Source organism: Phyllostomus hastatus, unplaced genomic scaffold (assembly GCF_019186645.2).
Source record: "Phyllostomus hastatus isolate PE091 unplaced genomic scaffold, TTU_PhHast_1.1 phas_contig_118, whole genome shotgun sequence".
NCBI lineage: Eukaryota > Metazoa > Chordata > Mammalia > Chiroptera > Phyllostomidae > Phyllostomus > Phyllostomus hastatus.
In genome coordinates, this window is record NW_025333543.1 from 2,014,353 (window position 1) to 2,030,943 (window position 16,591).

The window sequence follows — 16,591 nt, forward strand, 5'->3', positions numbered from 1 at the left end:
AAGTTGGGAGATGAGAAGGAGCCGGCAAAAGTGATTGAGGCAGATAGTAAAGTAGGTGGTCAATTCAACAGCTGGGAAAACCAGGCAAATGTGGTGTTCTGAAAGTCATGTGAACAAAGCCTCTCCAAAAATACAATGATAATTGTCAAAAGCTGCTTGCAGGTCAATAAAATGTGGACCAGGGACATTGTCTACTGGAGGTAGCCATCTTGAGGGCACTGGTGAAATTGATGAGGACAGCTGTTTGGAGTGGTGGAAACCATCCTGTTTAGAGAGGGCTCAGAAGCAAACAGAAGTAGAGCAAATAGAGATGATGCGTACAGGACACTGTCCAAAAGTTTACCTGAAAATGGAAGGAGACAAATGGGGCAGAAGTCGAGAGGATTATTTTTAACCATAGAGCTTATAGCATCATAAGAAACACCCATTATCTCAACCACATTTACTGATTAATTTGTATTATCATATGTTAAGCTAATAACTTGAAAGAAAACACCAACACTTTATTTATGAATGAATATAATGCAAAAATAAAATTCTGCTGTTACAGATGTAACCTTTAGCTGTCAGCATTCACATAGAGCCTGCTTCAGGATGGGAGGAGCTCCCTCCAAAGTCAATCATAGAACTCTTCCCTGCATTTTCCAATATTATTTTGCTATTTCTGCTTTTCAAAAAAGATAATCTCTTTTCAAAAACTTCTGAAGTCATAGTAAGCTTTTCTGAAAACAGGCTACACGTAACTTTATGATTAATATTGGCTCCAAAGGGCTGTAACCAGAATGGCTGAATGTCATATGAAGCTTCTTATAATGAATGTTTAACTTAGAACTCACTTAAAATAACTGAAATAATCAAAGCCTCTTTAAACAGCAGGATGAAAATATTGCATCTCTTAAAAATCAGTGTTTAATTCACCCAATTCTTCACTGTGCTCATAACTTTAAAACTTTGATAATCTAATTCACTCCCTATATAACTGTTTTTAAACCTGATTTTTTCCAAAGTAAGTTCCATACAAAACTTAACCACTGCTTTACAGCTATTCGCCAACTAGTGATTAGTTCAAATACTGCTGCATCTAGCTACTATACAACAAAACAGCTTTTTAGCCCTTTAATAATCTAGTATTATATCAAGCATCACTATTTGTTTCAATAACTCCTCTCTTTTTCAGTATCTTTTAATGAAAAATCTGAGTATTATAATGATTTTTCTCAGGTGTTTTGTTTTCTCTTAGTTTTGTATTCCTGAAATTATAATGCTCATATTTTATTCTGGATATACTAAAACAAACATTTCAAAATAATTTCTTAAATCATCTATTTTTAAACATTAGTATAGTTGACAGTTAAAAATAATGACTTTTTTTTCAGTCTGAGTGATTATGTGTTTTAGTGGGTCCTTTATCCTATTCAAACCAGAACAAGTTTCCTGTATTCAGTTTTCTTATCATTGTTGTTCACAGAACTCGGAGGTTACAGAGGTCCGCAAATAATTTGTGTTTGCTTGTTAGTGTCAGTAAAATTTAAACTATTCTTATTGAACAGAGCACTGATTTCTATAACATTTCACTAAACATTTGTCCTTTCTTGAGATACTTTTGTTTTTAGCAACCTACTTTTTTACCTCTTCATATTTTACATATCTTATTGTGGGGTTTCCAGCTGCACTGTAAACCAGGTCAGAACCCCAAAGAGAAGAAACTCTGATTTTTTTGTCACAAAAGTTGGTTTTAGAATGTCACTCATAGTCCCCCAAGCAGGGCACAGCATAAATCTATTCTCACATTTTTGAGACATTAAAGTATGAGGACTACTGGCTCTCTTTTCCAAGGAAATTAGCTTTATCTTTAAAAATCTAAAACTTACTGTGCTCAAAATTTTTAAAGCACTGGATACATAGTAAAATACAGACAATACAGCTATTGACAACAACAGGTAACCAGTGGCTATAAAATCTACAGTGCTTTCTCCACATTTGAATCAAACAGGATCTTACATATCTCAGATCTTGTTCTTGGTAAAAAAAAAAAAGAAAGAAAGAAAGAAAAAGAAAAAAAGAATAAAAGAACCGAGAGAAATGCTCTTGTGCTCTTGGCTGGCACTGAAGGGATGAGGAGGTGTTAGCGACAAGGATCCGGTATCTTTTTGTTTCATTAAAACCCTGGCCTGACAGGAAACATCAGGAAAACTTACCCACAGAAACGGTGCATCCGCTGTGCAGGCCAACAAGTAGATTCTCCCACCGCTTCTTAGAATAAAGAAACTTATAGTCCTCTTTCTCTCATGTTTCTGGCCACAGTCATCTTTCTTCCCTTCTTCTGTATTCACTATTGTACCCTATTCCAATCACTTAATTTTCTTTCTTAAAAGTCTGAATGCCAAGAGGAAAAGCCCTTAGAAAGTGGTCCATGATAGTATGCCAATTCAGTTCAAAATCTATATAGACTCTTGGGACTGTTAAAATGAGAATGTGATTTGATTGACCTACTTTTAGTTCACTTTTTTAAAATAAGAGGGATTGAGTGACTTTGACAGTGAACCGAATTCTAATTCTGAATGCTGGGAATGTGATCCCAAGTTTCCTACTCTACTAGGGAGTGTGCTGAATGAGATGAGATGGTGGTGACATTTAACATTTGACTAGATAGATCCTTCTGCACTTTCTGTTTTTAAGGTGACTGCTTTGGAAGGAATTTCATTCCTTGATTTAATGTCACAAGTATTTACTAAGCACCTACTACATGGGCCCAGGGTCTTTACAGCCCAGTGCTTGTATCTCTTGAGACCAAGGTTCCTTCAAGGGAGAGAGTTATGGATACAACAGAAAAGTAATGTGAGTGATGGCTCCCTCTCTGCATCATGGAAAAGTGATGTGCGAGAGAAAGTTTCACAATGGATGTGAAAGATAATTAGGAATGCAAGGAGCCATAAGCCACCAAAGAAAAAGGAAAAGCTTGAGCCAAAGTGAAGGGGCACAGGTGTGGAGGGTCAGGAGAAGTTGGACAGGTAGCCTGAGTTCAGGTTTGAAGAATCTTGAATGCCCTGGGAAGAGCATTCATACAACATGAAGAGTTCCATGAACATATGGGTCTTTCCCAATAATGAATAGGAACAACACAAAATCCCACTAATATTTTCTCAATAGTTTCCATGGATGGAGACCTTATTCCTCTGTTGGGTTTCATCACTGAAGTTAGTGGCTAAAGAATTTCTTTCTGAAAATTACAGAAACACACTATGTAAAAGAAAAGTCCTTCACATAAGATTCGAGTTCTTGACAGCATACCAATATCTGTTGCTACAAACTTGCAAAAAGCTTTTTAATATTGGCCCCAGACAAGAAATAATTTATGTTGCCCATAATGATTATAGCATGTTTATTGAACTTTTTACATTATGGAAAGAAAATAGGTTGGTTTCCTAGGTTAGTAGGATTTCCTGTGTTAGTAGAGGAACACAGTTGCTGTTTTCATGGCCCTGTGTGGGGTGTGTGTGTCTGTATTCATGCATGCAACAGTTGGCACAGTGGAACTTTCCAGCTGTGTTTTGATCAACTAATATGTGTGTATTTGGGATTTATAGATGACTGAACAGTAAGATACATAATATGCAAAAAACTCATCATTATTAATGACTACCATGTAAGGATTTTAACTGGGATAAAAATGAACACATTTTCTCACTGAAACTGCATAGTTATTCTGGCATATTGAACTATAGAAGAATGCAACAAACAAGCATAATTACTTTCACATAAAAGTCTGTATCAGTCTTTTCTTAATGACCTACTTTCGAAGAGTTTTCTCCAGTAATGAATCACCCAAACAATCTCCAGAAGACTGTGTACTACAGTCTCAAAACCTTACATTTAAAAGCCAGCATTCCCCATGTATTCATAAGAGAAAACTCACTGCGCAGAGGTACACTTTGAAAAGCTTCCACCAAACAGGGAATTGCAATATTCTCTTATTGTTTGTTTTCTTGTTTGTTAGTTTGTTTATGGCAGGTGTTTTATCATTTGGAGGGGTGGAAAGATTATTATAAAATCCTGAATAAATTACCGAGGAACACAGAAGCATTTTGTGTTTTCTTGATTTCTTCTGCCAGGAATAACAAATAGCTAAAATGTAATGGAAGATTAGGCAAGAGAAAAGCATCATGGGATACTCTCATGTGGGATGGATGATGCCTGGATTGTGCTACATATTAAAGGATTTAAAGACAACATGTACTAGCCATTCTGGGCTAATTAAAAGTGATTTCATCCTCTGTGCTACTTTCTGGGAATCAATTTTGCAGACAGCACTGAAATCTACGCCCAAAATTCTTGCCCTGTTTTTACAAACTTTTAGCTAAGAATCATATACATATCAAATCATTCTTTAAGATCTTAGCACCAAGAGTTTACTTTTGTCACAAAATGTCATCTGCAACCACCAACAATTCAGCTCTGAATTGGGACAGACATAATTGTGGAAATTAGGTATCACTTTCTGAGCAATAGGTTTTGAACAGAATATGCAAGATGAGTGTTTTAACATATTTTCCTTATATATTTTGCTACTTACACTATTATTTTGACTAGAGATGCAAAACCCAACCAATTTCTGTATTCAAGCTTCCCTTTGAGTGAGTAATCTGAAATGAGTAATATATACTTATCTTCTTATTTCTATACAAAGCAAAAATAAGGGAGGAGGCACAAAAGAGGCTTAAATTATTAAATGAAGCAGTAAATGTTCCATGTTCAAAAGGCGAAAGTGCTGCTCAGATGCTCACAGAGATATTTTTAAAATGAATTCACTCACATCTTTATTGTGTTTCTCCTCTTTATGATTTTCCATACACTTAAAATCTGACTCATACAATCTAACTTTTATTTTATTATTCTCTATTCAGGTATGCTCCCACCAGGGTTCATTTTATGTCTGTAACAAAATTAACTCCTAAAGAGAAAAACTATTAAAGTCCAGCCCAGTGTTAAGCAAGCAGTAGCTGTCCAATGAAGATCTGGTAAAATGGGTTCCATTGATCTCAACTGGAATCAACCCCTTTAAAGAGGGACAGAACTGTATTCAGGTCACAGGAAAAAGCAAACCTTCCTCTCCTTTCTTTATGTTGGAGGTTGGAAAAAGACAGGCTCAAAATATTCAGGATAATTCCTACCATCAATCTTAATAATTTTTCTCAAGGATATAATCTTTTAATGTTTTAAATAAGGAAACATCAATTTTGAGAAGCAGAAAACATATATCCTTCTTTATTCTATGTATATATCACATATATATAGTTACATATAAAATACTTATATAAATATATATGCATATTATATGTCATTTCCCTACTCTGAAAGACATCAAGGTAAGCTTTATCATAACCAAATATCACTCATGAAGAATCTCTTCAGTCATACATCTTAAATATAAAATTCTTGCATCCAACTTGTATATAGCCCAATATAGCTACATTTCTTCATTACACAAGGAAAAATACACTTGCATTTCTATCCTTGGCAGCTGCTACTTTATCCCTTTCCTAAACTTAATAATTCATTAATTTACCATTTCACATACCTTTAATGTACATTGTGCAATACAGTAGAAAAAAATCCTATCACATTGTTCATGAATGAGAAGGAACAATTGCTAAAATCAATTTAAAACAAATTTTGGAAGCCTCCTCTATGACTTATTTTCCATTGCACCATTTTAATGCAAAATACAAGTTGCAAACAATTACAAAGATACCAGTTTATGCCACATGAACATGACAGCCTTCAAGCAATCGGAAACCATGGGTAGTAAGGACGCCTATTTATTGGCAGACAGCTGACTGAAATGTTGCATTGGTACTTGCACTCATTTTAAAAAGGACAAATAAAATAATTTAAAGGTGATAAAGTAAATAGTTTTGATAAAACTTGATAAAATTAGCCTGACATTATGACTGTACTCAAGCCTCTCCATTCTTGGGGGTTGGGGGAGCTTTTTTTAATGTTAAGTTGTGACTAGGATCTCTACTAAAATAAAAAATAGATCCTTTTAAGCAGTAGCATTTCTTTTTGTTACTTCTCAAGGCACCAAGTTAATCAGTTCAGAGGAAATGTTTAGCTTCAATTCCAACATCTTGTGGAAACAAATTTGGAGTTCCACCATTCATCAAGTAAGCAGTCTTCAAGGTACTATCCTTTGTTTCTCTCTGTTATTTTCTTCCCTTCTAATTATCATATTCTGTACTATTGTATGTATTTGCTGCCTCCACTTTTCCTTCCTCAATATATTGACACAGTGTGGTCCTTGCTACATCTTCACCTCCACAGGGAAGACATTCCCTGAGGACCACCAATGGCTCTCTGCAGAGGGCCCCAAGTCTTAGCAATTATACCAATTATACTTAAATCAAATGAGGTACTGCATTTGAGTACTTGTTAAACATTAAAATATTATATAAAATGGATGGCATTATTATACCTACAAATGAGCAATCAAATTTCCACTCTGACTGCCACAGTGTAACAGACTTTTAATTGATGTTCCTTATTCCCAGCACCACTCTGCTCCAATCTACCCTATATTCTTATACTTGAGTTACTGTTCTAAAATACACAGATCTACTCAAGTCATTGCACTGATCAAAACCTTTCAATAGTTCCATTATATATTGGATAAATTCTAAACTCCAAATCTTCAATTAGCCATTGGAAATCCTACCTGTTACTGTGTTTGACATTTTTCCACTAAGACACACCCCTCCCAGTTTTTTTTTTCTCTAAATACCACACTGTCTTCCCCATTCAATGCTTCTGTGTACATCATCCTTTTTGCAACTAATGTCCTTTCCCCCAACAGTATCCTCTTAAGTCCTACCTGCCCACACCTCAGAGTCTCCATCCAACCCTGTCTCCTGCTAAGACTCTCCCCAGAGGTGAATTCAGCTTACACCCCACACAACTCACACTTCCATATTCTGCAAACTCTGCTATGTTTGAGAGTTATTTATGCGTGGATCTTTCTCTCTTGCAAAGGCTTAGCAAACCACTAGATAAATATTCTCTGTAGGAGGATATGTATGATAAGAAAGATGCTCAGTAAAGACTAACTGAATTGATTTGTGCTTGTGTCTTCACCATTAACGATTTAGAATATTAAAATAGTTATTTGGTCCATCTAAAAAAGTTCTTCATTAACTTTTAAATGGAGCTATTAGTGCTTTTCAGATATCATAAAAACAAATAGCCTAGACCTGATGAATATGAAAATGCTATTTTAAGAAACACACACAAATCAATTGCTAAAATAAAAATATAGTTATATCTTATATGCACTACATAAAAGAAAATAATAACTCTGATTCTAACAACTTATACATGGAGGAAGACAGTTAAAAAGAGGGTTTTCAGGGATTACTATAAAGGACACATGGACAAAACCAAGGGGGAGGGTGAAAGCAAGGGACGGAGGTGGGTTTGGCTGGGGTGGGGGAAGTGGTGGGGAGAAAATGCAGATAACTGTAATTGAACAACAATAAAGTAATTTATTTTTAAAAAGACAGTGCAAGAATGTGTGTCATTGACAAAACTAAAGGTATTAAGTGCCTGTGCCCTGGGAACTGCACTTGGGAATCCCATCTCAAAGGCCGGTGCAGCCATCCACCCACGTGCTGGTAGACCTGAATCTTTGGACCAACTCCAACACTGTCTGGCCTCCTGAAGTTCCTCTGGCTTGCAAAGCCTATGAGGTCAGCCACGATAGTCCACATTCTTCCTTCTAGGGTTACTCTGACACTGAAACTCCCTTAAGAAGAGGAGACAGGAATGGGAAGTTTTCCAGACCCTTTGTTCCGTGGCACTAGCTTTGTTTTAGGATAGCATGAAACTTGCCAATATCTCTGCTTAAGAAAAATAAACTAAGATTAGGAGTATCACAAAGTTGACCTAGATTCATGGTTTTAAACCCTGGTTCTATTCTGTAACCACCTGGGGAATTTTAAGAAAATCTCCGTCTGGGCCCTGGACCCACACATGAATTTGATCCAGGGTGGGGCACAGACATCAGCACAGCTTAAAACTTCCAAAGGTGTATCAGTCAGCTCAGGCTTCTATAACAAAATACCATAGACTATGTGGCTTAAACAACAGACATTTATTTCTCACAGTTTTGGAGAGTGAGAAATCCAAGATCAGGGGTATGGCATATTTGGTTCTGGATGGGGCTGGAGAGGCCTCTCTTCCTGGTTTACAGACAGCTGCCTTCTCACTTTATCCTCCTCACGTGGTAGAGAGAAAGAGAGCTCTGGTCTTTTTATTGCTTCTTATCGGGACACTGATCCTATCATGAGGACCAATGGAGCCACCCTCATGACCTCCTCTGAACCTAATCACCTCCCAAATGCCCCACCTCCAAATTCCATCACATTGGGCAATAGGAAGTTGGGAGGGGACACAAACGTTAAGTCCATAACCCCAGACAATTACAAAGTGCACAGAGGACTGAGGACAACTGGCCTAGGTAAATGGTTGTCAATCATTTTGCAATGAAACAAATGTGACAATGATATCACATGTGTACAGGCTCCTGTGGACAGAGCAAGATTCTGCACAACTCTGTGTACCAGGCAAGACACCACCCTCAGGTATCTCATTCAAGAAAATGTGTCAGAATATGTGAGGGTAAAAGAGTTATTACAGAAATAATTTTTAATCTGATGACATAATTTCAAACCGCTGAGAAAATCTAGAATGTTTCTTACATCTGGTCAGTATTTTGTTATTCTAAGCATATAATCAGGACTCTGGTGGTGACTATGATCTCTTCTAAAAGAGTTAATCTTAAACAGCAACAGTTTATTTTTCCCTACTCAAGGTTCTGAAATAATCAGTTCAGAGAAAAGGTCGGGTATCAATCCCCATCTTTAGGTAAATATGTTAGAGCATCAGGATTCAAGATATAAGCAGTCCAGTCAGTGACAGTAAAAGAACCGAAAAATTATGAGTAAATGCTGCCAGGGAGGGCAGGGAAAAGATAACAGACTGATTCTATAAGAGTTGAAGAGAAACTGTACTCATTGTTATGAATATTTTAACAGAAAATCCCTTTTTTCTACTAATTAGTAAATTATTCTTTCTAAATATATAAAGAGTATATTTCTAAGGAAACTTCTAAAATTGACTTCTTGTCAATGCTTGTACATAAATTGATTCATGTTTATTAACTGAAATGAGAAAGTTCACATTAAGCATGATCTTAATTTCATTTACTTTAATATCTGTGTACAAATATGAAAAGAAAAAAAACACAACCTACCCATTTATTTTAACACACTAGAATTTTTAGGCAAAAAGGAATGTTAATCTACCTTTTTAAAATTATGTTAACCACAAAACTCTCCAAATTATGCCACAGTAAAATATTTTTAAATAATGGTATCAAATAGCATCAATATCCTTCCTATCAAACTCTTTATCAAGATGCGGAGCAATACTGAGGGTTTTTTTTATCTTAAATTCATGCTTAGAGTGAAGGTAAAGAGAAATAGGTACCCCCCACAAAAAAAGGAAGAGGAGTGAAGAGAAAACTAAAGCAAAGATCCTATGAGAACTTTTTTTCCTGTTTTTAACACCTGTGAGGATTTCCAACTCATCTCATACCCTGTTCCATTTTAATTCAATTCAATGCAAATATTTGCTGAACATCTGCTATGTGCAGGGCTAAACTAGGTATAGCATATCATCTCTGGGATTAATAATAAAACTAGAGACAAATTCCAAAAGCATGCATATCCATTCAATGTAACTGCACTCCCTGCCACTCATCTGGTTTCCAGAACCGCCTTAGGCCACTCACTGCCTTGACTGGAGGAGACTTAATCCTATATGATGGCTTTTGACTCACTAAAAACACAGTCTTCATGGGCTCAACACACTTCAGTTTTCATTACTGACCACCCTTCACCTTTACTGCCCTCTCCTTCCCAGTGTGTAAATATGCATACACACACTTGCTCCTGCACGTGCAGCGACTTGATGCCCTGACACCTGGGGCATATTCAAGCTTCAGTTGTGCCAACTCATCCAGCACTTGATCTTCACTCAAAATTGCTGCTGCAACTACACATGCAGTGTCTATCATGGGGGCTCTATTTTTAAGACACAGATAGTATCTGGATCTAGGTGATGCTTACATACCTTCCTAGGAGAATGAAATAAAGTGAAGGTTTGGTGCTAGAAGTGGCATTAAAGATGGTGGCTCAAGGTGAATGGTGGCCTAACTCTCCAATTGGGATAAGAATCAAATGAAGGAAAGCTCAAATGAAATTGGCCCATTTCAACAGCAAAAGTTACTTCTGTCTAAGAACCTTCACGGTTCTTTTTCTCTATGACCAGCACATTAAATATTTACTAAGCATCTACTGTAGGTGCTAAGACCAAGAATACTAAGTCCAAGGAGGAATGCAATATAGTCTTCACCCTGAAGGAGCTAGACTAGTGAGGAAGATAGCCACATTGAAATGATACAATGATGCTAAAACAAACCATGGATAGTGTGCTGTAGGAACAGAGCACTCACCTAGAACTAAGGGCTAATCTCTCCCTTTCAACACCAGTCCATAAAGACTACAAAGTGGCCACTGAACTGTCTTCATCTACTAATGCTCTACCCAAGGCCGCTAGAATGTCTCTGTGATTTTTGTATGGCTGACACAATACAGATGGATAGTAACCCACATACCTCAACACTTCAGATAATTTTAATGGCTTTAGAAGTTTTTCTAGTGGAGTTGACAACTTTTTATGCATTCTATCAATCAGTACTATCAATAAGTAATAGTGCCCTGGTCAGGTGGCTCAGTTAGTAGGAGCATCATCCTGTACACCAAAAAAAACTTGCAGGTTTGATTCCTGGTCAGGGCACATACCTAGACTGTGGTTCCGATCCTGTTCAGGATGCATGCGGGAGGGAACTGATTGATGTTTCTCATGTTGATGTTTTTTCTCTCTCCTTTCTTCTCTCTCTCTAAAATCAATAAACATACCCTCAGGTGAAGTTTTTTTTAAAGTACTAGCAATACTTTATCAGTCTTTTTCACTCTAAAACAGTGCTGTCCAACAGACTTTGTGCAGTGATAGAAATTTTCTCTATCTGTTCTGTCCCATGCAAAATCCACCAGCTTAAAATGTGACTGAGGAAGTGAATTAATTTATTTTAATAAATTTAAACTTAAATGGCCACATAGGCTTAGTGGCTATGGTATTGGACAGCACAGTTCTAAAATTGAAGAGTTTTAGGACTGTGAAATATTATAAAATAATATTTCCCTATAATACCGTATACCATATATGTCTCTGAACAATTATGAACACAGATAAAACTGGTTTCCTTTTGTAACCTGAAGTTGCTGCTACGGATTACTTCCAGTAAGAAAATAAAAGTTAAGGACAATTGAAAGGTAAGGTATTTAGCACATTAAGGGATATTTGGGAAAGACTTATTCTCAACTAGTTCTGAACAAAGTATGTTAAAAGTGAGATTTAGACTTCCAGTAAAGATAGAAGCATAGGTAGAAATGCTTTGCCTCCTGGCGCAACAACCATAGAAAGAATTACAACCAGATTTTAAACTAATATTGCCCAGAACTGTCACAAAATTGAGCTGTATGGAAATCCAACAACCAAGGATTTAAAGAAGACATATTCATCCAAACAGGTAAGAGGGGCAGAGTGGCACAGATGGATGGAGAGGCAGTAGCGGGACAGGAGGGATACCTTCGGGGCAAGCAATCCCAGCCCCAGGCCACACAGCACCAGGTTCCAGCACTGGGAAGACAGATCCCAGTTACCTCTGACTGTAAAACCAGTGGGGGTTGGGTCATTGGAAGAAACTGCTGGATTTTACCATATGGGAGCATGTAGGAAAAGCCATGAGTGGAGATCTGCAGAAAGCAACTTATGAACCCAGCTAGTAAATTCTAATAAGAAAATGACCTCCCGGGAACGAAAGGAGAAAAGGCTGACGCTTGGAAGTCACAAGGAACATATAGGCTGAGACAGGCTGTGTGCTATTAGGTAAGTCAGTTGACTTCCCTGTACCTCAGTTTTCTGCACCTCAGTTTCCTCTGCTGTAAAACATGTAAAATGAAAACACCTACCTCAAAGGGGTTTGGGGAGAATGAAATGAGAAAAAAATACACGCATACACATTTTAGCACTGGGTGTGCACCCAGTAAATGCCATATGGATGGTATATGGAAATGAAACAAGCACATCTTCTTTATCCAGCCTTTCCTTTGAAGTCCTCTGGTCCTGAATGAGGGACTCCATTTCCATCCTACAGTCTCAAAAGCTGGCGAATGGGTGCTCAAGCAAAGTTACCAGGTGGACATAACTCCAACCTCTTTAGAGTAAGAGGGATGGGGAAACACAGCTCATGCTTCCAGAGAAAATGGGATTTTTGCCAGAAACAAAATTCCCACAACATAAAATTTAAGCAAATTCCCAAATTTCTAGTGCAGACATGAAAGCATAAATGAATTCATCAATAAAATACTTTATCCTGGCAAATTTCCCTGAATGGAGCAAACATAGTCTACATAAAATAGACAGATGAAATAAAAAATTTGCTACTCTGCAACACAAAAGTAATTAATTTTTTAAGTGGAAACTAGTTATTTTGGGGGAAAAGCCATAAATATTTTCTATTTCTGGTTAAACTTTGTTTTCGGAGTTTAAACAGATAAAACTGTAAGTCACAACATACTTGGTTCCACTGATTCCACATTCAGAATAAACAAAGCAATTAATTTGTGCAGAGGAATTGGGGATAATTTATAGTTAATGTGGCCCTTAAAGCAGTAAGACATAACAAAAATTCAAAACCTGATTTATTACATATTTAACAAGAATATTTAAATATTTGAATTTTGTGTGCCTTGCAGGGCTATAACTCAATTCAAAGATCCTGAATTCTCAGTAGTTGAAAGAAACTATCCCTTAAAACTCTTGAAAGAGGTACCTCCCCTCTATGACTCACAGTTACACCTTCTGACAGGAAAGCCATTGCGGTTTTTCCCATTACCTGTTTAGTGGGTCAAGATTAGATAATAATTAAAGTCACATAGTCATTCCATTAGTTCTCCACCTAGTAGAAAACCTGTCAATTATTTTAGAGAACGTCTAAATTCACTTAGGGAATTATATTGGGGTTAGTCATCTTTAATTTCTGCCTCTCTTAAGAATGTCCTTCAGCTAAAGAGCATTAAATGTTGTTACTCATGTGATTTTTAAAAATAATATTAAGTCAGAGCACCTTGGAGCTTCTCGTTGTCTTTGAGGAAACTGAAGAGGAATAATGAACACATCCACGAATACTAGAGTAGACATTGAGGGAAAGATAATTGAAGTAGAGGCTGAATTTTTCACTTCTAGATAATGTCTTGGTTTTTCAAACTGTGCTACCTAAGATAAATATATTCATCCTATTTGAGGTGCCAAGGCTCCTATGTCAGCCTGTAGGTAACACTGTAAAAGGCCAACTTTGTAAAAATGGAGAAAGGATAAAAAAGTAGTCACCTGCCAGTCTCAAAAAACAAAAACAAAACAACCACCCCCACAGAATTTGAGTTCTTTTTTTCCTATGTCAGTTCTTTATTATTATTTTTTAATTTAAATTATTTTTTGTTGTTCATTTATAGTTGTCCATATTTTCTCCCCACCCCTCCTCCCACCCCCTCCAAACCCACCTCCCTCCCTTGCTTCCACTTTTTTTAAAATTTAAATTTGAGTTCTAATATACTCAGTATCATCACATAAACTTGTGATATGTTTAAACAAGTAATTTAATCTTTTACAGTTAAATTTTACATCATCAAAGCATTAATGTCCAGTAAACTAAAATCTAAATAACCAAAAGAAAACAAGCTATAAGTAATGCTTGATTGAGAATTTGCAAAATGTGGCATGTTGGAATGAAATATCATTCAGCCACAGAAAGGAATGAAGTGCTGATACAGGCTACAACATGGATGAATCTTGAAAACATTATGCTGCGTGAACAAAGCCAGACACCAAAGGCCACACATTGTATGACCGCATTTATATGAACCGCTCAGGATAGGCAAATCTATACAAAAAAAAAAAAGTAGACTGATGGTTGCCAGGCCTGGGGTCAAGAGAATGAGGAATGATTGTTAACAAAGTTTATTTTGGGGGTGATTAAAATGTTCTGTAATTAGTTGTGATGGTTGCACAGTTTTGTGAAAACACCAAAAACTACTGAATTGTACACTTTAAAAAGGTGATTTCTAATGCCATGCATATTATACCTCAATTTTATAAAAAAATTGCCAATATACTCAGGGCATGTGTTTCAGAAGGCCTACAAAGCAGTATTCCTGACTTATTTCCAAACTACAGTGAGATTTACTTTAAATGATAATCTAGTACCAAAGGGATCTGGATTTGTTGTTAAAACAGACCTTCAATGGAAATGCAAATTCAACGGGTGTGTGTCTGATGACCACAACTCTTTTAAAAAATGTCTTCCCCTCTCCATATCAAAATCTGTACAACTTTAGAGAAAACTGGAACCATAATCCTCTGCAAGTCTTAAATGTCACTGTGTGCATCACATTACCCTTGAGTACTTCCAAAAGCTTCTGGAATTTATGTTCATGTATCTGGGGGGCTATTGGCAATTACAACCATGTTTGCAATGCAATTCTAATTAGTTAGAATATAAAAATGATTTTTTGTAAAGGTTACTGTGCCAACAGCAGCACCATCTAATGGACAAAAATGTAGGTTAATATCTACTTTATTATGAAGAATCTAAAATTTTAAAAAACTGTTATCCTCTAACTGAAAAGGGTATGTGTATTCATAAATGAAGGTACATTTGCTAACTTTCAGGTACATACCACCAAACCTATTATGTCCCACCATAATACCAAAACTTCCTAATGGAAAATAAAGATATTTCTTTATAAAATGCAAAAATCAATCTTACAATTCTTTGGACAATGACCAGAACATGAATCTGTGTCCCAGGTAACTATTCTAACTGGCTATTTCTGACTGCAGTTCCAGTAGTAAATGTGTAACCTGAAAGGTGGTGGCTGAAAGATGAATCCATGAATGTAAATACACCAACCTGTAGCTTCTGACTTTGGCATTAGTAGCAGAACGTCGACAGAAATTCTGATTGAAACTTTTTTTAAAGTAACTGCCCAGACTTGAACGTGACTAAATTAAAAGTACTAAAAAACACTGAAAAGTCAGGTTGATACTTGTTCCCGTTACCTCCTTTCAGGCGCTGTGTGTATGTGTGTGTAATTAGCATCAGGCACGTGTATTTTTCATTCAACCAATAATATCGGTAGCACGAACTTAGAAAAACGCGATGTGTATGGAGCCCCACACCATGGTCCCACGGTTGTATTTCTGGCTGTATTTCTATTTGTATATATCTTTTTATGTGCACTGAACAGGCTCTTTCCACTCTTTGTAAAGAGGAGAGGAGCCTTAGGGATAGGGACGGCGATTGCCCAACCTCTCTCCTATGCGCGTGGGAGCACGAATCCCCGCAGGCAGACTGAAGGTGGTGGAGGTGAGAAGTGGGGAGGAAGCGCATTCTCCCATGCTGCTGGCACCCATGTGGCACCGCCGACCCCGTGGGGTCCCAGTTCACTGTCCTTTTTTCCCTCCTTGCTAGATGGCGGCGGCGTCAGCAAGTACCTAATGCTGAAGTCCCCCACCCGTGTCCCAAACGATCCCGAGAGGCAAACCCACCGAGGTTTCATCACTCACCCAGACGGCAAACACAGAGGAGCTGAATGCAAGAGAGGAAGCGCGCCAGGATTAACATTTCCAGTTGGTCCAAGGGGCCCCCACCACTGTGCAGTTCTGGGGATGCCGAGGGAGAGGGCGCGAAGGAAATGCTTCCTCCTCCAATGTATAGATTGATGTCAGATTGTGCGTGTGTGGGTGGGTGTGTGGGTGTGAGAGAGAGAGGGAGAATATTAATCGATAGAAGGATGCGTAGTGGTGGTCGTGGGAACCGGAGCCACTAGCCGAGGCGCATGTCAGCGGGCAGCCGGGAGTCGGTCCCCTTCGCTGGCTGCTGCGACAGGCGGTCTCAGCGCTCCGAGCGCAGCGGCGCCTAAGTGGCGGGTGCGCGCTCCCAGGGCCAGTGCGCGCCCCTGGGCACGACGGGGGCGGGGCGGGGCGGGGACGGAGGCGGGGAGGGGCGGGGCGTAGCACCGCCGCGCCCAGAGAGCGCTCTGCCCCCCCCCGGTTTTGCGCGTGCCAGGGCCGGAAGGGCGCGGCTAGCGCTAAGGGCCTTGTCTAGCGATTCACTGGGCAACAGCCCTCTCCTCCACGCGTGCTAGGGGCTTTCTTGTCCAGGAGTTCATGGAACCTGCTGGGGGTTAGAATCTTCGCGGAGAAGTCTCTTCATTAAAGGTTCCTTCATCCCTTTGGAAGAGAAGAGGCCAGAGATTGTCCCACATAGCCAGAGACTGACCTTCGGTGTTCACTCTTGGAAATGATTTTCACTTTACTGTTGTTCTCTCTGCGATACTTAGTGGGTCCAATC

The 16,591-nt window shown here is 38.2% G+C and overlaps 1 protein-coding gene across 4 annotated transcripts in view; it reads right to left on the bottom strand.

Annotated features, from left to right (window-relative positions):
- PTPRZ1 (protein tyrosine phosphatase receptor type Z1) overlaps nt 1-16,155 on the bottom strand; it is a 175,099-nt gene extending 158,944 nt beyond the window's left edge. For all 4 annotated transcript variants that reach the window (XM_045847736.1, XM_045847726.1, XM_045847719.1 and 1 more), the window contains exon 1: nt 15,805-16,155. In XM_045847736.1, coding sequence (XP_045703692.1) covers nt 15,805-15,862 — 58 coding nt within the window. In that variant the 5' untranslated portion in view covers nt 15,863-16,155. The remainder of the gene's footprint in view (nt 1-15,804) is intronic.
- Between the last annotated feature and the right edge of the window lie 436 nt (nt 16,156-16,591).